We start from the raw sequence: 26,290 nt of genomic DNA, 5'->3' as shown, positions 1-26,290 counted from the left end.
GCATTTCAGTTTTTTTGGAGGTTGGTCCTGCTCCCACAAACAGGTAGCCCTACTCCAAGCAAACTTCCTCACATTAATTGGGTCAAAAGTACCATTTTGGGGGAATACAGGAAGTCCTCAACTTACAACCATAATGGAGTCTGCCCATTATGGCCATAAGTCATGACTGTTATAAAGCAGGTCACCCATGTGACCAACCTGATTTTTATGACCTTTTTTGTGGTGGTTGTCAAGCGAATGAATTGTTTGTTATGGACAGGTTTTGCTAAAAAAACAAGAAGTAAATGCCAGTTTTTGCCAAAAACATTAAAATATGGTCATGTTAAAATATGGTCATGCTATAGGGTATTGCATGCCAGAACAACTGGACTCAAGGACAGTTTTTTCCCCCATGCCATCACTCTGCTAAACAACTAATTCCCACAACACTGTCAAACTATCTAGTAAGCCTGTATTACCATTATTCTTCTCATCTTTCCTATTACCTATCTTCTTATCTCCTTATGACTATAACTTTGCTGCTTGTATCTTACGATTTACATTGTTTTATTTAGTATCCTAGCATGATTTATGTTGATTGCTTATTTAGTGTCCTATGACTATCACTAAGTGTTGTATCTTATGATTTATGATGAATGAATTTTTACAATGACTATGATCATGATTTATCACTTACTCCTTGTATGTACACTGATACTCCGGTACACTTATGCACCAGAGACAAATTCCTTGTGTGTCCAACGACAACAAAGAATTCTATTCTATGTGGCCATAGGACCTTGCAAACAACCATTAAGCTGCCTGAAATCTGGTCATGTGAGTGTGTACATGTGTGTGTGTGGGGGGGGAAAGCCACTGAAACTTTGGAACTGGGTCATAAGTACCCGGGGAGCTCCCATCGTAATTTCAAATGGTTGCTAAGCAACTGGTCATAATAGAGTTCCCTTCCCGACCCCTCTAGCAGGAATTGGATATCCCATGAATCCCCATACACCAGATTACTGGCAAGACTTCATGACATCACTACCTTCTTCCCTATTGGCCAGGGAAGGTAACAGTAAACATGGCTCAGCCCCTGCAGTTAACCAAAATGTGGGCAGGGCGATCTGTATTGCTTTAGCAATGAGTTCCATCCTAGAGCGGCCCTTTTCCCCAGTCACTCTTTCTCTTCTACTCAATATGCTGGAAACTGCCCAGGCTTGGCTTAATTTTAAGCAAGGCTGGGACAGTTTTAAGCAAGCTCCAGTCCCTACATAGATGCAGTAAAGCCCTCTGTGTGAACAGCGCTGTTGGAGTGACAATGCCGAAGTTGCATAAGCCATTTTAGTGAGTGGGGAGTGAAGCCCAAATATTTTTAACAGAGGCAGACTGTAACTGTGAGAAATGGCTACAAAAACCACACAAGTGAGTTTCTCCCAGGACTCACACGCAAGGCAGGATCCAAGTAAATGCGTGTGTAAAACAGCTGGTCATCATCATCATCCTTGTACTTCCACAGCTGGACAATCCGGTTGACCACTGGAGCGTAGCCAATGAATCCTGGAAATCAGAAATGCAATGTGCTTTTAGGCCCTGCTTAACAGGGTAGTGTTAAGGACTAGAAACTTTTAAACATTTTTTAAAAAATCTTAAAACAAGCACTTTTAAAATACTACACTTTGGAGAAGAATTGGAATTTAGCTCACAAAACTGCCAGCTCTCTAAATCATCAGGTGCCATTTCACTTGATCTAGAATTACTTGTGATCTATCAAAATGGTGATTACCCTGTCCATGACAAGCCAAGACATGAAAATTGCCTTTTTTGATACACACCAAAGGAAATCAGAGCTAAGGAATTCTCCAGGGGATTCTGTATTTTCTATCCATGCTACACCAACCCATAATCTGGCACTGCAGATGAACACTTTGGTATGCTCTAGAATGAAGGCTACTGCTAAAGCACATTGATTTGTGCCTCTTAGATTGTAAGCCGCCCTGAGTCTTTGGAGAAGGGCGGGATATAAATGGGATTAAAAAAAAGAAAAAGAAAAAAGAAAAGTAAAGTTTCTAAACCGTATGGCTGCCTATACAATCTTGCCAGTATTCAAAGGGTGAACGGCTGGCCTCAGCTTGAAAAACGATGGCAGGAATTGTAAGAGAAGCAGAACGAACCTCCAAGGTCTTCTAAGAAGCTGCTTCACACACAAATGTTTTCTTTGATTTTGATTTACAGATAGTCCTCATTTTGCAACTGCAATTGGGATTGGCACTTCAGTCCTTAAACAAAGTAGTTGTTATGTGAAACAGCAACTGTCCTTATAATCTGATTTCAGCTTTCCTTTGTTTTACAGACTCTGCAAAACTTACAAATGTGAGGATCAGTGGCAAGATTACTGTTCATCGCCCTCGTAACTGAATGGTTGCTAAAAGAGGCTGTGGCTAAATGAGGACAACCTGCAAGGAGTTGCAAGAATCAAATTATAGTTTCCATCATTGTATCCTCTCCTGGACTTCCACAGCTATGGCCAACTGATGTTCATCCCATCCACTTTCCCCAAGTTCTTGCTAAAGTCAATATAGATAGTCCTTGACTTCACTTAGTAACTGTTCGAAGTTACAACGGCACTGAAAAAAGCAACTTTTGACCGTTTTCCCCACTAATGACTGTTGCAGCATGCCTGCAGTCACATGATCAAAATTTGGATGCTTGGCAACTGGCATGTATTTACGACGGTTGCAGTGTTCCAGGGTGATGTGATCCCCTTTTTCAACATTCTGACAAAAAAAAAAGTATGAGGAACCCAGATTCACTTAACAAACATGGTACTAATATAACATCTGGAGTGATTCACTTAACAACCTGTGGCGAGAAAGGTTGCAAAATGGGGCAACTTAACCACCGTCTCGCTTAGCAACCGAAATGTTGGCTCAATTGTTGTTGTAAGTTTTTATTATTATTATTATTTTAATTCCATTTATATCCCGTCCTTCTCCGAAGACTCAGGGCGGCTTACAAGCTTAGCAGTAGCCTTCATTCTATGTATATGCCTGCTTATTAGGGCTTTCACACACCCCCAAGCGGCATTGTTACAAAGTCAGCTTAATTGCCCCCAACAATCTGGGTCCTCAGACTACCTGTACAGAGGACTACCTGTACAGGGTCTCCTGTGTTTGGTTGGCAGAGAGAAACAGGCAGCAAAGTATCAAAGTTTTAATCCAGTGTTTTTTAACCTTGGCCATTTTAAGATGGGTGAACTTCAACTCCCAGAATTCCCAGTTGAGGGCCACTTGTACTGTTTCAAAACGTGTCCTTCGGTCCCAGAATTGAAATCCCACCACATCCGTACTGGCGCAAAACAGGGTCTTCTTCTAAGGAGTTGGGAGATACCCTGATTCCACCGTCACCCCATGCCATCCCGAGTCTTTTACCTCCAGAGTTTAAGAAGCGCTTTCCAAAAGTGACCGGGGGATATTTTTCAGCCAGGGACCACTCCGGCCAGCAGAAAATTTCTGCTGAGAAGACCAGGTTGCTCTTAAACTGCAGGAACTTCCAAAGAAGTTCAATCGGACTTCCAGCCAGGATGACATCATAGCTGCAATGGAAAGGAGAAGGCGAGTTCTAAGTTAGTCCTTGAAACAATGGTTTTCCTCTCTATAAACTGTAGGGATGGAAGGAATAGGCAGATGGAGAACCCAACCTGGGCCAGGTTCAATTTGCAGGCTGGAGCTTGAGATCCAGACAGGATGGATTTTGTAATCCTTGCAGTGTGGTTTTAGTATACTGTTGCACTGGCTGACCAACGTAGGTTTTTCTGGTGTTTTAAATGCGCTTTTTCAAATGTATCGCTAATAATTTGCCATAATAAGCCGTAACCTTCAAGAAAAAGCCTCCCTCTTAGAGATCAGGACTGGCAAGGGAATATTTAATGTGTTGCAAACGAAGGTTTCGTTTTTAGTTGTTTTTAAACTTCCATGAACAAAGCAAATATTCAAGTCCAACCTTGAGAAGCACCGAGAATGGATCTAACCCAGGGGTAGGCAACCTTGGCTCTTTTATGACTTGTGGACTTCAACTCCCAGAATTCCTGAGCCAGCCATGCTGAGGGAAAAGGGAGAGGTTTCCAAGCTGAGCCATGCTGGCTCAGGAATTCTGGGAGTTGAAGTCCACGAGTCATAAAAGAGCCAAGGTGGCCTACCCCTGATCTAACCCATACCCATTCTTTTGTTTTTCCTTTACAAATGTTTCTTTTACTTTTATTCAAAATACAATGCTCTTTTCTATGGCTATGCTCATGTATTATCAGATGCTTTAATTCTTATCATGTAGCTGGTAAAGGTAAAGGTAAAGGTTCCCCCACACATGCGTCCTAGTCGTTTCCAACTCTAGGGGCTGGTGCTCATCTCCATTTCAAAGCCGAAGAACCAGCGCTTGTCCGAGGACGTCTCCGTGGTCATGTGGCCGGCATGACTAGACGCCAAAGGCGCACGGAACACTGTTACCTTCCCACCGTAGTGGTCCCTATTTTTCTATTTGCATTTTTATGTGCTTTCGAACTGCTAGGTTGGCAGAAGCTGGGACGAGTAACAGGAGCTCACTCTGTTACGCGGCACTTGGGATTCAACCCGCCAAACTGCCGACCTTCTGATCGACAAGCTCAGTGTCCTAACCCACTGAGCCACCGTGTCCCTTATATGTAGCTGGATATATGGTTAATTCTAAACTGCTCAATTTTTATTTTCAAGCCCTTTGTTGTGCTACCTATAAAAGTAAATGTAAGGCATTTTTCCAGGTTCCCCCTTTTCATAGGATGATGCCACATTATCAGAATACTCTAATAAATTGTTTTTTTAAATGATCTGACTCGGTTGCTGATTGGAAAAAGTAAGCCAAGGCAGAACCTAGAGCCAGATTTGGCCATCTTGCACACTCTCTTCTTATGGATCCAGCCCCAAACTGATCAGCCTAACCTGTCCACAAACATGACAATAAGGTCCTCTTCGTTTGCGTATTTCTTCATTTCGGCCTTCAGCCATCGGACCTTCTGACCTCCACCGACCGTCCGGGCAACATCACCTCCTTTCCAATCTTCACCGAGCCCTAAAGTCTTGAAGAAATATTTGGACAACTGTTGAGACAGGTGAGGGATTGGCTGCCACAAGGAAGTCAACCTATTCTCCAAAGCCTCTGAAGGCAACACAAGAAGCAATGGATGGAAGCTAATCAAGGAGAGAAGCAACCAAGAACTGAGGAGAAATTTCCAGACGGCCAGAACAATTAATCAGTGGAACCACCTGCCTCCAGACGTTGTGGATGCTCCCAACACTGGAGGCTTTTAAGAAGAGATTAGACAATCACTTGTATGGAACAGTACAGGGTCTCCTGCCTGAGCAAGGGGTTGGACTACAAGACCTCAAATAATCCTTCCAATTCTGTTATTCTATTATTTTCTTAGATATTATTTTTTTTTAAAAAAAAAAACCCGCTCTTCTAGCTTGAAATTCAGATGCTTTTGCTCAGGGACATGACAGGTTACCCAATGGCTTCTTCAAAAATACTGCATCTTCCTCCATTCTGGAAAATTAAACCCTTCTGTACTTAAGGTGACCTAGCCCTAGCCTAGTCCTTTCAGGACTACAACTCCCAGAATTCTCAGCTGCTGTGAATCCTAGGCTAGCATTCTTTGACCTGTTCTGCAAAAGTACCCTACATATTGCAAAAAAAAAAAAGGCAGCAAAAGCAGAGGTCAGGTTAACCCTTCAATTTTGGCTATGTTCCCACCCACCCACCCCACCTTCTCTCTTTTTTTTTCAATAGGGTAGAAAGTACGCACCTTGACAGTGTAGTTGAAATATTTGGTGGTTCGTAGAAAGCGCCGGTAGCCCTCTGTTTTCTCCGTGGCTGCAGTCAGGACCAGGAGCTTGCCTGCAAAGAGCCCGGCAACAGAGGAGTTAAAAAGGGAATTCAAAATGAGAAAACAAGAGAGTGAAAAAGCAAAAGCATTGTTTTTAGGTCTGCCCATCATTTAAGTTTAAGTTAAGGGACGCGTTTGGCTCAGTGGGTTAGGACGCTGAGCTTGTCGATCAGAAGGTCGGCAGTTTGGCGGGTCGAATCCCGAGTGCCGCGTAGCAGAGTGAGCGCCTGTTACTCGTCCCAGCTTCTGCCAACCTAGCAGTTTGAAAGCGCATAAAAAAAAATGCAAGTAGAAAAATAGGGACCACTATGGTGGGAAGGTAACAGCGTTCCGTGCGCCTTTGGCGTCTAGTCATGCCGGCCACATGATCATGGAGACGTCCTCGGACAAGCGCTGGCTCTTCGGCTTTGAAACGGAGATGAGCACCGGCCCCTAGAGTCAGAAACGACTAGCACGCATGTGCGGGGGAAGCTTTACCTTTACCTTTTATCATTTCTTGCTCTATCAAGCCCAGGAGGGCAAGCTGAGAAAAATCCCCCAACTATATCAAAGGCTTTGCTATTTAGAGGGCAGGAGATTAAACTAAATTGTTTAACTGCTTTTTTTGTGTGAAGGTTTCAATTACTCGAAAAAGCTCAGTGTGAACTGGGGAAATTCAGACGTGCTCTTTTCCTTCCAACCTGGTCAGACAGATTCTTCAATCAAGCTAGGATTCACCCAACGCCCCTTTGCTTTTCCTTCCAAAAAGCCACACTGAGTTCAGGTACACTGAGTTTGTAGAAAAGGATTACAGGTAATCTTCAGCTTACAATCATTCGGTTAGGGACCGTTTGGAGTTACAAGGGCACTGAAAAAACTGACTTTTGACTGTTTTCCCACACTTATGATCTCGTGAAACAAAAAGCATATTTATTTATTATTTATTGATTGATTGATTTTATATACCGTGAAACAAAAAGCATATTTATTTATTATTTATTTATTAATTGATTTTATATATTAATTGATTTTATATATATTTTATTCCCGAAGGACTCAAGGCGTTTTACAGGGCGAATTAAATGATACAAATAAATACAATTAAAATAGAATTAAATTAAGACTAGCCCACGATTAAAACAAATTAAAATTTAAAATTTAACATTAAATTAAAAACCCCTCAGTCCAGGCCAGAAAGATCAAATAACCAAGTTTTCAGGTCCCGACGAAATGAGCCAAGGTCCGGGGCAGTCCGAAGTTCCACCGGCAGTTCATTCCATAGGGCAGGCGCGCCCACAGAGAATGCCCTCCCCCTTGGAATCACCCGCCGGCATTCCCTAACTGGCGGAACCCTAAGGAGGCCCTTCCTGTGGGAGCGCACAGGACAATGGGAGGCTGATGCAGGTGCTCCCTGAGATAATCTGGACCCATGCCATTTAGGGCTTTATAGGTCATCACCAGCACCTTGAATCTCACCCGGAGGGCAACTGGAAGCCAATGCAGCTCGTGGAGAAGAGGCGTTACACGGGAGTATCGGGGGACTCCCATCACAACTGGCGCGGCTGCATTCTGCACCAGCTGAAGCCTCCGAGTGGTCCTCAAGGGCAGCCCCATGTAGAGAGCATTGCAGTAGTCTAACCGGGAGGTCACAAGCGCATGAGTGACTGTGCGTAGGGCATCTCGGTCCAAATAGGGTCGCAACTGGCGCACCAGGCGAACCTGGGCAAAAGCCCCCCTGGTCACGGCTCCGATATGATCTTCCAAACTGACCCGCGAATCCAGGATGACGCCCAAGTTACGAGCCCTATCAGCGGGGGGTAACACCTCACACCCCCCCATCGTTAACGATGGACAAAAATGGTTCAACCGAGATGCCGGTATGCACAGCCACTCAGTCTTGGCAGGATTGAGTCGAAGTCTGTTTCTCCCCATCCAAACCCGAACCGCCTCCAGGCAACGGGTCATCACAACAGGCAATGGTGCACACTTTTTCTGTAAACAATTTTTTATTAGTTTTTCAATTCACAACCTATATATCTAGAAAGCATCATGGTACCTGGGTAGTAATCAATTGAATAACAGAGTTTTCAATAGATAGTTCGGGTTACATTATCATAGCATCCTTCTCTATTTCCCTCAACATTCAATACAACATAGTTAAAATAACAGATTTATAAGAATAGGATGGTCAATTAAAAAAGATTTTGTCAGTTCAATTTCAGTGAATTAGATTAGGAGTGGGGAGCCACCTCTGGGATTGTCTAATTAGTTCACAGCATTGTTGGTAGGAGTATAAAAAGGGAAGGGATTAAGGAGATTTACATGCTAAACCAGTGTTTCTCAAACCTGGCTGGCTGGGGATTCTGGGAGTTGAAGTCCATACGTCTTAAAGTTCCTAAGGTTAAGAAACGCTGGTCTACGCTTTGAGCATGGTCCAAACCTTGCATGGTCCAAACTTTGCTGCTGATTAACCTATTGACTATTATTATATATAATGTATAACAGGTCAAATCTGGTTGCAAGTAGATGTAAAATGTAAGGTAAAGGTTCCCCCGCACATGCGTGGTAGTCGTTTCCGACTCTAGGGGCCGGTGCTCATCTCCGTTTCAAAGCCGAAGAGCCAGCGCTTGTCCGAGGACGACTCCGTGGTCATATGGCTGGCATGACTAGACGCCAAAGGCGCACGGAACGCTGTTACCGTAGAGGTCCCTATTTTTCTACTTGCATTTTTACGTGCTTTCGAACTGCTAGGTTGGCAGAAGCTGGGACGAGTAACAGATGCTCACTCTGTTACGCAGCACTCGGGATTCGACCCACCAAACTGCCAACCTTCTGATTGACAGGCTCAGCGTCCTAACCCACTGAGCCACTGCATCCCTTCAGCAAGTAGATGTAGAAGTTTATAAATTTTAGACCCATTTTGCAGGGAGGGGAGCAAGTTATTGCTGTGATGTATTTGTCAATATTCAGCTAGGGAAGATAATATGTGGGGGGGGGGTTGGTCCTTTTAATTCACTTTATTTAACGCTCTTACCTAGTTTTCTTTTGTTCAATTGTTTTTCCTTTGGATTTTGGATTTTAATTTTTTGAACAAAATAAGAGTTTAAAAGAAAAAAGAAATGTGTGGTCCAAATGGGATATTAGAATGAAATGAAATTGCAGAAATTTATTTCTTCAGCAGTTTAGTGGAGCTGCTGGCCTACTTCACCTCACCATGCCAAGCGTGGTTTTATTGAATAAACAATTGAGTGGATCCATACATAACCCTTTGGCTAATCGATTATAATAGCTGATTTCATATGATGCACAGCCGTTCTTAAATCTTTTTGCCCCGGAGGCACCTTTCAAATAATTTTCGGGTTGCAGGGCGGGCACCACATATAAACAACACACAAAGGGCAAACCCTTTACAATGCAAGTCACTGTTTAATCTTCACAATCTACACCTGACGTAATTTACAATAACAACAACATGCCAGGTTGGCATTTCAGAAGCGTCACGTTAAAACAATCCCACCACTGTGAGTGTCAGCTTTACACAATGTGTAATTCTTTTTTAAGGAAAAATAAGTTTATTTTTTTTTCAATCCTCGTATCTCCTGGGATATTAGGTTTCCAGGTAAGAGCAGTCGTGCTAGATCCAAAGCTAATAAACCTCTTTTACTCACCACCATCATTAAGCAGCATTATTAAAATTTATGTCAATTACAGGTAGTCCTTCACTTCGTTTAGCGACCACTCAAAGTTACAACAGTACTGGAAAAAGTGACTTATGAGTCACGACCGGTGTTTGCACTTACAACCGTCGCAGCATTCCTATAGTCATGTGATCCACATTGGGCACTTGGCACTTCCCATGCATTTATGATGGTTGCAGTTCCCAGGGTCACGTGATCACCCATTGGGACCTTCCCAGCTGTCTTCCAACAAGCAAAGTCAGAGGAGGAAGCTGGATTCACTGAACGACCATGTGATTCGCTTAACAACTGTAGGGATTTCCTTAACAACTATGGCAAAAAGGCCATTAAAATCAGATGCCAGTCCCTTAACAACTGCCTTGCTTAGCAACGGAAATTCTGGTGTCGGCTATAGTTGAAAGTCGAGGACTACATGTAGTCAACTATTGTCTATGGAGTTTCTCAGTCATCCAGGTCATAGTCATCCCAAAAGTGCTTTTTTCAGTAGGCAACTGTACGTTCCCTGTTTTTCTCTGAAGACGTTTCGCTTCTCATCCAGGAAGCTTCTTCAGCTCTGACTGGATGGTGGGGAAATGGAAGGATTTATACTCCTTGCAGACAGCTGGTCATTTGCCTTCTTTTAGAGCAGGGGTAGGCAACCTGGGCTCTTTTATGACTCATGGACTTCAACTCCCAGAATTCCTGAGTGAGCCATGCTGACTCAGGAATTCTGGGAGTTGAAGTCCATGAGTCATAAAAGAGCCAAGGTTACCTACCCATTTTAGAGAGTCGTTGAGGCCACTTGGAGGTTTATCTATGTCCTCGGGGTCATCTGAGTGGTGCAAATGTGTGTGGAGCCTTCTTGGAACTGTTGAAAGGGCTGTGTTGTAGAGAGGTGGTAGACGATGTCGGATCCTCCCCACTCTGTTGAGAGAGGGCTGTTCAGTTTTGATATAAATGGCCTCTATGACCCTTCTTTCAAATCAGTGGTCCTCCCTGTCCAAACTTTGCTGTCTTCGAAAGAGTGGCCTTTGTCTTTTAAATGGAGGTGGACTGTTGAATCTTGTCCAAATGGGTTTGTTCTCCTATGTTGTGCCATGCGTTTAAAATCCAGTTACCTCGTGAAAAAACACCTTTGGGGTAGTCAAATATTATTTCATCCTCAACTCTGTCAGCCCTTTCTGCCCCGAAAGCAACATTTATTGATTCTTTAGAGCAGACATGTCAAACTCACAATGTCACGTGACGTCGCGCAACGTATCGGGAGAGTTTTGCCATTGCCGTCAATGGGGTGGGCGAGGCTTCTGGATGACGCGTCCGGCCCACGGGCTGGCAGTTTGATACCCCTGCTTTAGAATAACAACTCCCTTTTTAAAACCCATTTAATCCCTTAATTTGGGATAAAGTCAGGGCAACTGGATAGAACTCAGCATTTACTGGCCGGATGCCCTTCCTGACGCCATACGGAGTTTGCAGCAGATAATTTATCTTTGCGCCCTAGGAGAGAAACATCTGCTGCTACCTAGGTTTCAAGTGAACGTTTATTACAGTTAAGGACAGGAACAAGTTAAAAACACTGAAGAAACAGCCAGTTAGACATTCTGGAATAAAATACCGTATATACTTGAGTATAAGCCGAATTTTTCAGCCCACTTTTTGGGCTGAAAAATTCCACTTTGGCTTATACTCCAGTCAACAAAAAAACTTACCGAGGACTTGTGCGCGGCCGAGGCTTTGGTGCTTCCGGGATCGCGCGCACCTCTCCCAAGCCACCGCCGTCCGGAGACCTGCCGAAGTTTGGGGAGGTGCGCGCGCACCTCCCCAAACCTCCCCAAACGTCGGCAGGTCTCCGGACCTCCGCGCCCTGCCTGCCTGCTTCTTTCCGCTGCGGAAAGAAGCAGGCAGGCAGGGCGCGGAGGTCCGGAGACCTGCCGACGTTTGGGGAGGTTTCCGGACCTCCGCGCCCTGCCTGCCTGCTTCTTTCCGCTGCGGAAAGAAGCAGGCAGGCAGGGCGCGGAGGTCCGGAGACCTGCCGACGTTTGGGGAGGTTTGGGGAGGTGCGCGCGCACCTGAGGGAAGGGGGGGCGACTGGAGCGGGCGTGTTTCCTCGCCTGCTGGGCGCCGCGATTTGCCCGGGGAACGCGCGGGCCCCGAATGGCAGCGTGGAGCGAGGAAGCGGACAGCCAGGGCTTCCCCGAGAGCCGCGGCCACACAGGGTATTCCTGTGTATTCAGGCTTGCAAAATGGCGGATCGAGCCTCTGCTGGCGGCAGAGGCTTGCAGAGCGCGGATCCAGCCTCCGCCGGTGGCGGAGGCTTGCAGAACGGCGGATCGGCTTATACTCGAGTCAATAACTTTTTCCAGTTTTGGGGGTGAAATTGGGGGTCTCGGCTTATACTCGAGTCAGCTTATACTCAAGTATATACGGTAATAGCTAAGAAATAAAATCTATGTTAAAATCATAAATTCTTTACAATGCTTTGGTAAGGCCACACCTGGAATACTACATCCAGTTTTGGTCACCACGATGTAAAAAAGATGTTGAGACTCTAGAAAGGGTACAGAGAAGAGCAACACAGATGATTGGGGGACTGGAGGCTAAAACATAGAGGGAACGGTTGCTGGAATTGGGTATGTGTCGTTTAATGAAGAGAAGGGTGAGGGGCGACATGATAGCAGTGTTCCAATATCTCAGGGGCTGCCACAAAGAAGAGGGAGTCAAGCTATTCTTCAAAGCACCTGAAAGCAGGACAAGAAGCAATGGACAGAAACTGGTCAAGGAGAGAAGCAACCTAGAACTAAGGAGAAACTTCCTGACAGTTAGAACAATTAACCAGTGGAACCACCTGCCTCCAGAAGCGGTGAATGCTCCAACACTGGAAGTTTTTAAGAAGAGACTGGACAGCCATTTGCCTGAAATGGTATAGGGTTTCCTGCCTGAGCAAGGGGTTGGACTAGATGACCTCCAAGGTCCCCTCCTCCTCCTCCTCCTCCTCCTCCTCCTCCTCATTATTATTATTATTATTATTATTATTATTATTATTATTATTATTATTATTATTATTATTATTATTATTATTATCTCTCAATTGCACACAAACAAAACACTACCACTACCTAGGATTGGACTCTCAACCTTCCCAGTGAGAGGCAAGCATCTCGTGACAACATCTTTGTTTAAATGGTTTTGCTTTTTTTAAAAAAAAGCATTGGAACTTTGATTTAATTTACAGGGATCCCCATTTTCTTGGAGGACATTTCCCAGATATTTAGGTACTTTCACAATTAACATCTAACAGCCTGGAATCATAGAAGGGTTCATCAAAAAGCAAGGCCCAGAGACTCTTTCTCCATTCTGCCAAGCTTTTAATGCCAACGTGGCTCGTCTCTGAGCAGGCTGGCACCGATTTCCACTAAGCTGGAAAGGTGGAAAATCCACAGGGAAGTTCCAAGTCCTCTTGTGGTCTGAGAAAGCCACAGATGGTTGAATTGAGTCAACGTGTACAGCTTGATTCCTGTACCAAATTATGTATTGACACAATGTGTTTACAAGATGTCCTCAACTTACAACCACAACTGAGCTGAAATTTCCTGCTGCTAAGCGAGATATTTGTTAAGTGTGTTTTGCCCCATTTTACGACCTTTCTTGCCACAGTTGTTAAGTGAACCTCTTCAGTTTTTAAGTTAGTAACATGGCTGTTAAGTGAATCTGGCTTTCCCGTTGACTTTGGTTGTCAGAAGGTCGCTAAAGATGATCACATGATTCTGGGACGCTCCAACCGTCATAAATATGAGTCAATTGCCAAACCTCTGAATTTTAATCATGTGACCACGGGGATCCTGCAATGGTCGTTAAGGGTGAAAAACGGGCCTAGGTCACTTTTTCCAGTGCCATTGTGACTTCGAACAGTCACTAAATGAACTGTTGCAAGTCAAGGACTACTTGTAATAATATTGGTGTCAGAGTAATGTTGGGATCCACAGGACTAGTAACTTGGGAACCTAGGAAGCTTCTGTGCCATAACTTTGAATAGTCACTAAATGAACTATTATAACTCAAGGACTATCTGTAATAAGCTGATGTTGCATTATAGCCGACATTTCAACCCTCTGCTGTTTTTCCTCCTGGAAGACTTGAGTAATCATTGCTTCTTGGCTTGGCTTTAAATGTCCCCTTTGGCCCAAAGGTTTAAATGGCATTATGGCAGTGAAAATTGGACCATAAAAAAGGCTGAGCGCCAAAGAATTGAGGCCTTTGAACTCTGGTGCTGGAGAAGACTCCTGCGAGTCCCTCGGACTGCAAGGCGATCAGATCAAACCGGTCAGTCCTAGAGGAGATCCACCCTGACTGCTCTTTAGAAGGCCAGATCCTGAAGCGGAAACTCAAATGCTTTGGCCACCTAATGAGAAGGAAGGACTCACTGGAGAAGAGCCTCATGGTGGGAAAGGTGGAGGGCAAGAGAAGAAGGGGACGACAGAGAATGAGATGGCTGGACGGAGTCACTGAAGCAGGAGGCGTGAGCTTAAATGGACTCCGGAAGATGGTAGAGGACAGCAAGGCCTGGAGGAACGTTGTCCATAGGGTCGCGATGGGTCGGACACGACTTCGCAGCTAACAACAACAAATGGGAGCTTCTCATCAGAAATTTTGAGTTTACTAGCAGAGATGACTAAATTGACTGTTTTGATAAAAGCAAAGAATATATGGTAAGTTAGCCGCCCTGAGTCCCTCGGGAGATAGGGCGGGATATAAGTCCCATTAATAAATAAATAAATAAAAATAAATAAATAAGTACTTTTTTTCTACTTGGAAACCACTTCTGTTCTTTGTGCTTGAGGTGGGAAAAAATGCTACTTTCTTTGATTTTGGGTTTTACTGATTAGACTGATCTGTTGATGTAGGAATGGCTAGTTCATACTACAGAAATGTAAATAGTTGAAGTTTGATGTTAATGCCTTATTTTACGGCAACAGAGAGAGTCGGAAGTCAAACACCGTTTTTTTTTCTCCCCACCCCCCCTTACTTTCCACATTTCCCTTTTTCCCTTTCTCCTAACTTTGTTCCCTATTATTTGCTTTTGTATTTCCTTATTTTATGTTACAAAGATAAAATAAAAATTAAAAGTGAAAAAAAAACCCAAAGCATATACAGTATTTGTATTTCATGAATATTATTGAACTATTGAACCCAATAAGATGATGGACTTTTGATTTTAAAAAAAAAACAAAAATAGGCTCTATGTTTAAAAAAAATAAATAGAAATTTTAAATTTACTATTTTTTTTTACCAAGGCTGGCCTTTGAGAATGCCAGGCTGTGGCAGGGCCTCCGGGTTTTCAGCAAGCCTTCCCTGGATCTGGAATGCAACTTTGGGGAACAGCCAAGGCTGCTATTTTGGCATACAACGGCTATTAAAGCTGAAGGATGAAAACACAGACGGCCTTTGTGGAAGGCAGACGTCCCCTTCAAGAAGCTGCATCAGCTTTTTCATCCCATTCCAATAAAACTCAGCCAACTGCCTCTGCAAGGATAGATGATCTGACCGCTAGGAGAGGTTTCAGACTACGTCCTACAAATCACCTGTTATGGACTGTTCTTGCTGCAGCTGATAGGACCTGAAATTCACAATATGCAGGTAGTTCTCAGCACAGAATGGTTTAGTGCAGGGATAGGCGGTGGCTCAGTGGGTTAGGACGCTGAGCTTGTTGATCAGAAGGTCGGCAGTTTGGCGGGTTGAATCCCGAGTGCCACGTAACACAGTGAGCGCCTATTACTCGTTCCAGCTTCTGCCAACCTAGCAGCTCGAAAGCACGTAAAAATGCAAGTAGAAAAATAGGGACCTCTACGGTGGGAAGGTAACAGCGTTCCGTGCGCCTTTGGCGTCTAGTCATGCCAGCCACATGACCACGGAGACGTCCTCGGAGAAGCGCTGGCTCTTCAGCTTTGAAACGGAGATGAGCACTGGCCCCTAGAGTTGGAAACGACTAGCACGCAAGTGCACGGGAACCTTTACCTTTACCTTTAGGCAACCTTGTCATAAAAGAGCCAAGGTTGCCTACCCCTGGTCTAGTGACAGAAAAAAGTGGCTTATGACCGTTTTTCACACTTACGACCATTGCAGCTTCCCCGTGGTCACGTGATCAAAATTCAGATGCTTGGAAACTGACTCATATTTACAACTGTTGCAATATCCTGGGGGGGGTAATCACGTGATCATCTTTCGTGACCGTCTGACAAGCAAAGTCAATGGGGAAGCCAGATTCACTTCACAACCATCTTACTAACTGAACATCTGCAGTGATTCTCTGGCAAGAATGGTCATAAAAAGGGGGCAAAACTCACTTAACCAATGTCTCAGGAACAGAAATTTTGGGCTCAGTTGTTAAGTGAATCACAGCCGTTGTTAAATTAGTAACGCGGTTGTTAAGAGAATCTTGCTTCCCCATTGACTTTGCTTATCATAAGGTTATGAAAGGTAATCACATGACCCCAGGACACTGCAACTGTCATAAATACATGCCAGTTGCCAAGCTTCTGGATTTTGATCATGTGACCAGGGGGATACTGCAATGGTGGTGAGAAAAATGGTGATACGTCACTTTTTTCAGTGCTTTTGTAACTTCAAACGGTCACTATATGAACTGTTGTAAATCAAGAACTATCTGTACTTCAGGATGGAACAAAAGAACAGAATTTTGTTTTACAAAGAACCACGCTCTGAGTCCAAGTCTGCTTTTTGATGACCAACCTTGGAAATCACGCATCTAAACATGCATGTTCTCCTGCTTGAGCGGGGGTGGGGGGGTGGGGCTGGACTAGAAGACCTCCAAGGTCCCTTCCATCTCTATTCTATTCTATTCTATTCTATTCTATTCTATTCTATTCTATTCTATTCTATTCTATTCTATTCTATTCTATTCTATGCTGTTCTGTTCTATTCTATTCTATTCCTATTCTATTCTGTTCTATTTTATGCTGTTCTATTCTATTCTATTCTATTCTATTCTATTCTATTCTATTCTATTCTATTCTATTCTATTCTATTCTATTCCATTTCATTCCTATTCTATTCTATTCTATTCTATTCTATTCTATTCTATTCTATTCTATTCTATTCTATTCTATTCTATTCTATTCTATGCTGTTCTATTCTATTCTATTCTATTCTATTCTATTCTATTCTATTCTATTCTATTCTATTCTATTCTATTCTATTCTATTCTATTCTATTCTATTCTATTCTGTTCTAATTCCATTCCTGTTCTGTTCTGTTCTATTCCTAAATTCTATTCCTAAATTCTATTCTATTCTATTCTATTCTATTCTATTCTATTCTATTCTATTCTATTCTATTCTATTCTATTCTATTCTATTCTATTCTATTCTATTCTATTCTATTCTATCGTATCCTATCCTATCCTATCCTATCCTATCCTATCCTATCCTATCCTATCCTATCCTATCCTATTCTATTCTATTCTATGCTGTTCTATTCTATTCTATTCCATTTCATTCCTATTCTATTCTGTTCTATTTTATGCTGTTCTATTCTATTCTATTTTCTATTCTATTCTATTCCATTTCATTCCTATTCTATTCTATTCCATTTCATTCCTATTCTATTCTGTTCTATTCTATTCTGTTCTATTCTATTCTATTCTATTCTATTCTATTCTATTCTATTCTATTCTATTCTATTCTATTCTATTCTATTTTCTATTCTATTCCTATTCTATTCTATTCTATTCTATTCTATTCTATTCTATTCTATTCTATTCTATTCTATTCTATTCTATTCTATTCTATTCTATTCTATTCCTGTTCTGTTCTGTTCTATTCCTAAATTCTATTCTATTCTATTCTATTCTATTCTATTCTATTCTATTCTATTCTATTCTATTCTATTCTATTTCTATTTCTATTTCTATTTCTATCCTATCCTTTTTCCACCAGGGGAAGGCTAGCCCCAAACATCAAACCTCTGTTGATGCAAGAAGTCACCTGCTGATTTGCAAAGCCCCCAGAACAACAGTACGATTTCCATTTTCAAAATTAGCATCTGGTTTTAAAAATACACCCTTGCGTTGCCCTATTTTTGTCTTTGCAGATTAAAAAAAAAAGTATTACCTCATGGAAACTGAAGGATCCTTGGTTTTGTTAAGGGGCAGGTTTGTGGTTGTCAAGAATGAATTACTTTGGACCAGAGAAGTTATTCCAAACACAACAAAACGATTTCTGGGTAAGGCTTTCCCGTTTTGGCCACCACCATGTTGTTTCTTGACAGCCAACCAACCCATTGCAAAGTTTCTCTGGCAAACTTTTTAAGCCACCGTTTTTCTCTCTTGGAAAAGTTTGAGATTCGTGTCTGCCAGTGGCAAAGAATTCCAGAACCTATTATATACTGCTAAAAAAATAAATAAAGGGAACATAAGATAAGACATCCTACTACTAAATACAGTATGTTGTGTTGTTTAAGTGTTCCCTTTATTTTTTTTGAGCAGTATACTGTATATAAAATGCTATGTTTATCCAGGTTGAACACAAAATTCAGTAGTGGGATTAAAGTGGGGGGAAAATGTCCAATCAGGAAGAAGCTAGGAAGGTCCCATTCAGCGCTCAAGAATCTTAAGAAGCAAAGAAATGGATGGTGAGCAAATCTGAGAGGAGACGGAAGTGTAAAAACTAGTGAGGTGTTGTTATGCAAGTGTTTCTTTACAGAAAAAAAGGAAGCAGTTTTAGCTCGGGATTAAACTTGTGGGGTCCTTAGTCCTCTCTGAGCTTGGTGGTTTTCTTGCAGACATTTCACTACCAAACTAGCTAACGTCATCAACGCAGTCTGCAAGAAAACCAGTAAGCTCATAGAGCACCAAAGGACCCCACAAATATTTCTTGGCTTGGTTTCCACACTATGGACATTACTTGAAAATTGGAATATGCACAGGGATCAGAACAGAGCTGTGGATGAAATGGCCAAATAGGTTGTGCCACATTCCAGAAAGAAAAAGAGGCTAAGTGTATTTATTACAAGGGGCTTCCAGAGATCCACAGCCAGCCTTGCTTTCTCCTGAACCTCCTAAAGAAAGAAGGAGAGGTGGAACAGCCAAGGAACATCAAAAGAACTCTTGTTATAATTTGGGGAGGTATTCAAGGACAATAGAAAGGACTCCAATGCCCCCTACATCTATTTTTAAGTGCATAGATCCCACGATCTAATGGGGCATTCTGGGCAGTCCAAACCAGCCTGAACCTTTAAACCTGTCAGTTCTGAACTTGTTCCTTGAGTTCACCATTGATTCCTGATGACTTCATGGAGGCATCTCTAGTGTTTTCCTGGAAACCATCCGAGACGTTCTTTACCACTGAGAATTCTTTCAACTTTCCAAAGTCCTAAAACCCTGCAATTGCTCTGCAGCTCCAGTTCCACCCTGGAGATCAGCTAAGGTCAGCTTCGTACTTTCACAGAACTGGACAACCTCCCTTTTAAACCATCCTCCAACAGCACCCCAGCCAAATAGCATTTCTTTCAAGCTGGAATGCAGCCTACGTGTTGGTTGGAAAAAGCTGGTTTTTTTTCCAGAGCCGGACAGCTGTCTTCCCCAGACAGTGAACTCCCTCTTGCAAACAGAAGAAGTTTTCACAAAAAGGGAAGTTGAGAGTCGTTTAGCCTATTGAGTAATGTCAGTAGAAATAATTACGGTATATGAAAGGAGGGGGGAAGGGCAGAAGGAGAAGACATTTAGCAATTTGGAATATTAAGTGGAGAACTGTCCATTTTTAAGCCTGCTTTGCCCAGCCTGGTGTGCAATTTGCATGATTCCCCCCCCAAAAAAAAGCAGGATTATATTCAAATGTTGAGAAGAGTTCAAAGAAGCACTAAGACAGACAGGATTGGAAACAGATGACCAACAATACTGAAGCATGCTACTTTCCATTAGTGTACACTAATCAAAACCATCCAGTCCTGTTCCCCTCGCTTTTGTCAAAAAAGTCAGATTTAAAACACATTCAGAGAGAAATTAGGAAAAAGTGCAACCTATCTGCAGGTTGGTTTTCAGGCTGCAAACCAATACGATCTAGGCTTTCGGCAGTGTTAAATCAACATGAAATCAAGGCATGGTAAATCTAATATATAACTACAGGTAGTCCTCGATTTACGACCACAATTGAGCCCAGTACTTTTTTTGTTAAAAAAAAAAGGTGCCGGAACTCACACACATCATACAGCCCGCCTTGCCTACCCTACAAGGTTCCATCCAAAAAAGATGCCGGAACTCCATTCTGGGCGTTCTATGACAAAAAAAGCCCTGATTGAGCCCAACATTTCTATTGCTACATGAGACAGTTGTTAAGTGAGTTTTGCTCCATTTTATGACCTTGCCCCAGTTAAATGAATCACCGCAGTTGTTAAGCTAGTCACTACAGTCGTTAAGTGAATCTGGCTTCCTCAATGACTTTGCTTGTCACAAGGTCGCAAAAGGGGATCACATGACCCCGGGAGACTGCAACCGTCATAAATATGAGTCAGTTGCCAAGCGTCTGAATTTCGATCACGTGACCATAGGGTTACTGCAACAGAGTTAAGTGTGAGAAACAGTCATAAGTCACTTTTTTCCAGTGCCGTTGTAACTTCAAACTGTCACTACACAAACTGTGTTGTAGGTCTATCTGTAGTTTCCAAAATTTATTTATTTATTTATTTTATTACATTTATATACCGCCCTTTCCCGAAGGACTCAGGGCGGTTTACAAGGTGATTAAAAACAAAGATACAAAAGTTAAAAACAGATTTTAAAAAATTATATTCGTCCCTGCATAAGTAAAACCCCAGTTAAAATTAAAATTAAAACTAAAATTAAAATTCTCAGCCTGGGCCAGAGAGCTCAAAGAGGAAAAGGTTTAAGTTTGCGATCACAGAGCTGTTAAAATTGGAAAGAACTATTTCGCCCTCTTCTTTTGTCCTTTTCAAAACACCACCCTCCCTATCACTTTTCTGGCAATGGGGCGTTTCCTCAAACCTCATTGCAGCTCATCCTTTCAATTCACACCGTCAACCAAGTCAGGGAGATATTAATCAGGATCCAAATGCCTTTCATCTCAAAAGTAATCTTTAGTTTGGTAGCGTGCAGCTTTCAAAGAAATGATAACTTTCTAAATAGCATATGCAAAGCTGGGAAGTTTTATAAAGGAAACACTATGTGATCAGGATGCCAAAACTTTCTACTTTCTAATCTTCATTCTTTCTGGACATTCTGGCTCAGTTTTTCTCAACCTTCACAATCTTAAGATGTGTGGACTTCAACTCCCAGAATTCCACATGTCATAAATTGGCCAAGCTTGAGAACTAATGTTCTAGTATCTAGTTCGTCAATATTAGAATGCAATATTCCTGTTTTTTTTCTACCTCACTAATAAAAGAGTCCAGAGAAAACATCAAACATTTAGAATTCTGGAAACCTGTATTGAAAAAAATGAACAAACACCAACCTCTATGTCAGGGGTAGGGAATGACGGCCCTTTTATGACCTGTGGACTTCAACTCCCAGAATTCCTGAGCCAGAATTCTGACAGGAATTCTTGAGCCAGAATGCTGACAGGAACTCTGGGAGTTGGAGTCCACAAATCATAAAGGGGCCATCATTCCCCATCTCAGCTCTACGTAATAGAAAAGCGTGTTTCCTAATCTCTGGAAAGAAGGAGAACTATTGGGTTCCCCCAGAAATGGTACAGAAGGACCAAAAACTGGGAAATGGGAGTGGAATTCACACCAGCCTTCCCCAACACGGGCCTTCAGTTTGTACTGTTAAGTTGGCATGGAAACTGTAATCAAGAATATTGACATCCTGAACAGACCACATCATTTCCTAAAGCACCTTCTCAACCATGCTGCATCCCCTTGCAGTATTTTCTGAAAAAAAAGTCCTTTCCAAAAAGTTGGATCTCAACAGGTTGTTGAATGACAGCAAATGTGGTTGAATATGTTGGATTGAGGGGACTCGGGTTCAAGTCCACCCAGACACAGAAGCTTTGGGCCAACCATTCTCTCTCAGCCAAACCTACCTCATAAGGTTGTTGTTGCAGGGAAAAATTGGACATCAGAGTACAGGTAGTCCTCAACTTACGAGCACAATTGAGCCCCAAATTTATGTTGCTAAGACATTTGTTAAGTGAATTTTGCCCCATTTTATGACCTTTCTTGCCACAGTTGTTAAGTGAATCACTGTGGTTAGTAAGTTAGTAACATGGTTGTTAAGTGAATCTGGTTTCCCCATTGACTTTGCCTGTCAAGAGAGTCACAAAAGGGGATCACATGACCCCGGGACCCCACAACTGTCATAAATATGAACCAGTTGCTAAGCACTTGAATTTTAATCACATGATCACGAGGATGCTGCAGCGGTCATAAGTGTGGCATAAGTCACTTTTTTCAGTGATGTTGTATCTTTGAACAGTCACTAAATGAACTCTTGTAAGTCGAGGACTACATGTATTATGGAATATAAATTTAACCAATTAATTTGTAAACAGTAACCATCTCTAACCTGGTGCCTAGCCAATCAATACATGAAAACTACAATTTCCATTCACCTGTCTGCATGCACAGTGGAACACAATTTTTGATCTCCCACTACTAAACAATATTTCTCAAAGCATCAGCAAAGAAAGACAAAATATGGCAGAATGTTCCCGTTTCTTTCTTTCTCCAGATACGCTGAATTTTTTCCCCTTTCATCTCATGACAGTCGCAGAGATTACAAGTAGTTTTTGACTTACGACCACAATTAAGAGCAAAAATTTATGTTGCTAAGCAAGACAGTTGTTAAGTGAGTTTTGCCCCATTTTATGACCTCTCTTGCAGCAGTGGTTAAGTGAATCACTGCAGTTGTTATTAGTAACACAACTGAAAAGTAAATCTGGCTTCCCCAATTGTCTTAGCCTAGACCACAGGTCTGCAACCCACAGCTCCGGAGCCGCATGCGGCTCTTTCAGCCATCTCCTACGGCTCCCAGTCCTCTGCCATGTGCAGTCCAAAAAAAAAGTGGGACTAAAAAAGTTCAACCAATCAATTCAAATATGCAGGGTAGGTGCATATCTCGCCTTGGCTCCACTCTTCAGTCAAACCATGTTCTGCACATGCATGCATGTACGCGCATGCGCACACATTTTTTGCGGCTCCCAGTTTTTCTTTTTGTGAGGGAACTGGTTCCGAGTGGCTCTTTCACTGTTTCAGGTTGCTGACCCCTGGCCTAGACCGTCAGAAGGTCACAAAAGAGGATCGCATGACCTCAGGACACTGCAACTGTCATAAATGTGAACCAGTTGCCAAGCCTCCAAATTTTGATCATGTGACCATGGGGATGCTATAACCGTCCTTAAGCGTCCTTAAGTCATAAACTAAGTCATTAAAACAGAACAAAAATTAAATTTTAAAACTCAAACTGAAGTAGTAAATTTTACGACTAAGTCATATGTCATAAAATAAAGTGTTTGTGTCATAAGCGGTCATAAGTCCCTTTTTTCAGGGCCACTGTAACTTCAAATGGTCACTAAACGAATGCTTGTAATTCAAGGACTACTTGTAATGAATAAGATTTGTTCTCCTTCTTGATGGTTCACACGTACATCCCTATGCATATCCGCCTTTGCCCATCTCACGAAACTATAGTTTGTCGGGAAACTCACAAGAAATGAGTTTAAACAAGAATCCGAACAGCCACATTCCGTGGCAGCGCCACTGTGAGAAATCAGCTGTACTCTTGCTGAATTTTCAGCAACACTAGACAGAGCTGAGCTTCAGTTCAAATCTGATCCTAAAAGTCAGCCTTAAATCTTCTAATCTAAAGAACAGATGCGGATTGGCTTGACAGAAACAGCCCTTTCTGCTCCAACTGAGCAACCACAATTATGTTCCAATCAACACTGCCAAAACTCCCTCCCTGAACATTTAGCATTTTAGCATTTTAACCCAAATACCCTTCTCGATTTACTAACTGGTTGGACTTGTTCCCTTCTCCATCCCCTTTCTTAAATGCATCACCGTATCCAGTGCTTTTTTTGTAAAAGAAAAAGGTGCCGGAACTCACATGTCATACAACCCGCCTTGCCTACCCTACAAGGTTCCATCCAAAAAAGGTGCCGGAACTCCGTTCTGAGCGTTCTATGAGAAAAAAAGCCCTGACCGTATCTGTGTGATGGCTGACTGGCAGTAAAGTTAGAAGAAGCAAGCCCATCTTCCTGCTCAAGCACTGTTATTTTTGCAGATTCAGATTCAAGTGGGACTTCCATGATAACGTCCTTAAGGAAATTCATCAGTGGCCAGCACTTTGCAGAGATAATGACAGAAAGTGGATCCTCCGTAGTCAGGAGGAGTATACCTCTAAATCTCAATTGCTTCCTTCGGAACCTCTTGGAGAAGGTCCCGTTAGATGTCCACCACCATCTTCCTTTTACTTCTGCTGCTCCCAAAATATTTCTCTTAATAGCAGATGAAAACACCACAAATGCACCTCTGGATGTTCTCTTTCCTCTCTGCCAACTCAGACACGTGCAGTTTGGCTACGTTCACCTAACAGACTTAACCTGGTTTCTGAGTCAGCCCACTAAAGGTAGTCCTCAAGTTACGACCACAATTGAGCCCAAATTTTCTGTTGCTAAGCGAGACATTTAAGTGAGCTTTGCCCCATTTTATGACCTTTCTTGCCACAGCTGTTAAGTGAATCACTGCAGTTGATAAGTTAGTCACAAGTGAAATTGTGAAGTGACTCTGGCTTTCTCCACTGACTTTGCTTGCCAGAAGGTCGTAAAAGGGGAACACATGACCCCGGGACACGGAAACTGTGTCATAAATATGAAACAGATGCCAAGCAGCATCTGAATTTTGATCAGACGATCACAGGGATGGTGCAAAGATCATAACGGTGAAAAACGGTTATAAGTCCCCTTTTTCAGCGCCATCGTAACTTTGAATGGTCGCTAAATGTACTGTTGTAAGTCAAGGACTGCATGTATTTGAATTCAATAAGGCCCTCAACCTTATGCTGGCCAAATTGTCTAGCCTTGTCAAAACAGCTTTCTAGAGCAGGGCTTTTCAACCAGTGGTATGGGTACCACCTGTGGTACATTGGCACCTGGCAGGTGGTACGCGATCATCCTAGAAAAGTGGTAGCGGAGGAGGGAAATGAGCTGAACTGGTGGCAGCACTGCACTGTTAGGCATATGATGATAGCCTACATATTGGGTTGAAAATATATAAACCATGATGTTGTGACTTTAAGATGTCAATTGGCCAATGGGTGTGTGTTCTCATGGCCATATAAGGGAGCTAGGAACGTAGCTTCTCTCTCTCTGAATTCACTGCTCTCTACTATTACTGTTTTGCTGTACTGTTGGTTTACTACTGTGATAAACCTGAACTGTGTATTGACCTCTGGACCGGTAAGAAGACTTTGTATTAGGATTTGTACTTGGACTGTTATTTTTGTGTATGACCTGGACTGATTATTTTTGACTGTGCATTTTTGATTTTTACACCACCTTAAAGTAAACTACTTTCTATTTTCACAACTCAGTGTATCTTGTGGTTACTGTGATCTTTAACTGCTCTCAATACCCTTCCTTGTCTGTGCAACTCCTTGGTAGCACAAGGAGACCTCTGCACAACAATTCCTAACATGCACAAGCCTGAGCGAGAGACGGCTGGAGCTGCAGGGCTGTCAGGGCTCAGCGGAAGCGCCAGGATCAGCGCCAGGCTCCAGCTGGAGCTCGGCGCTGATCCTGGCGCTTCTGCTGAGCCCAGAAGAAGTGCCGATCAGCTGGAATGTTGCAGCATCTCCAGGGTCTTGTGATTTACATTCAGATGCTTGGCAACTGATTCATATTTATGACGGTCACAGTGTCCCAGGGTCATGTGAAGTGACCAAAACCTGCTGCAACCACCCAGCAGAGTGGGGGGGGAAATAAAAACCAAACACCTCCCCACCCCACACCCACTGCCAATCTTCAACATAAATGCTCACAACAATGAAAACCTTGGACAGGAGGAAGAGCGCCACTGGGCAGGCAGGCAGGTGTCCTGCTCAGCTGTGGCTTGGGGGGCACTTTTGTTAGTACCATTGTAACTTCAAACAGTCACTAAGAGAACTGTTGTAAGTCGAGGACTACCTGTACTTCATTACTTTTTTCCTTTTTTTTTTTGGTCATTAAGTTTTTGACACCTTGCTAGGTGACTGGTGGTACTTGGATGTTGCCATATCCCAAAAGTGGTACAATGGGTGAAAAGCCCTGGTCTAGAGTGACCAATTCATGTGTAGGCTCCAGGCAGAGGCAACGTGGTCCCCTCCAGACAGATTGGCCCTTTAATTCCCAGAATCCCCCAGCCAGAATGTTAGGGAGGATTTGGGGAATGAGAAACCCATACTGGTAGTCCTCGACTTACAACGGTTCGTTTAGTGACCCTTTGAAGTTACAACAGTACAACTGAAAAAAGTGACCTATTGTATTTCACACTTATGACTGTTGCAGCATCTCCATGGTAACGTGATCAAAATTCAGACACTTGACAACTGACTCACATTTAGGATGGTCGCAAGTCCTGGGGTCATGTGATCCCGTTTCGACAAGCAAAGTCAATAGGGCAGGGGTGTCAAACTCAATTTCATTGAGGGCCGCATCAGCATTGCGGTTGCCCTCAAGGGGCAGGGTGGGCATGGCCAGGGTGGGCGTGGCCTACTGGGTGGGCGTGGCTA

General features: G+C 42.9%; 1 protein-coding gene across 1 annotated transcript in view; it reads right to left on the bottom strand.

Moving 5' to 3' along the window:
- LOC308676023 (multifunctional procollagen lysine hydroxylase and glycosyltransferase LH3-like) overlaps nucleotides 1–26,290 on the bottom strand; it is a 51,939-nt gene that overhangs the window by 23,890 nt on the left and 1,759 nt on the right. Inside the window, exons 2-5 of the mRNA XM_081341726.1 lie at nucleotides 5,813–5,904; nucleotides 4,950–5,086; nucleotides 3,411–3,574; nucleotides 1,427–1,539 (exon numbers count right to left, since the gene is read on the bottom strand). Coding sequence (XP_081197852.1) covers nucleotides 1,427–1,539; nucleotides 3,411–3,574; nucleotides 4,950–5,086; nucleotides 5,813–5,904 — 506 coding nt within the window. The remainder of the gene's footprint in view (nucleotides 1–1,426; nucleotides 1,540–3,410; nucleotides 3,575–4,949; nucleotides 5,087–5,812; nucleotides 5,905–26,290) is intronic.

The sequence above is a fragment of the Vipera berus genome, assembly GCF_964194415.1.
Source record: "Vipera berus genome assembly, chromosome: W".
NCBI lineage: Eukaryota > Metazoa > Chordata > Lepidosauria > Squamata > Viperidae > Vipera > Vipera berus.
The sequence above is the reverse complement of the archived record's forward strand: the minus strand, read 5'-3'. Positions and strand labels throughout refer to the sequence as shown.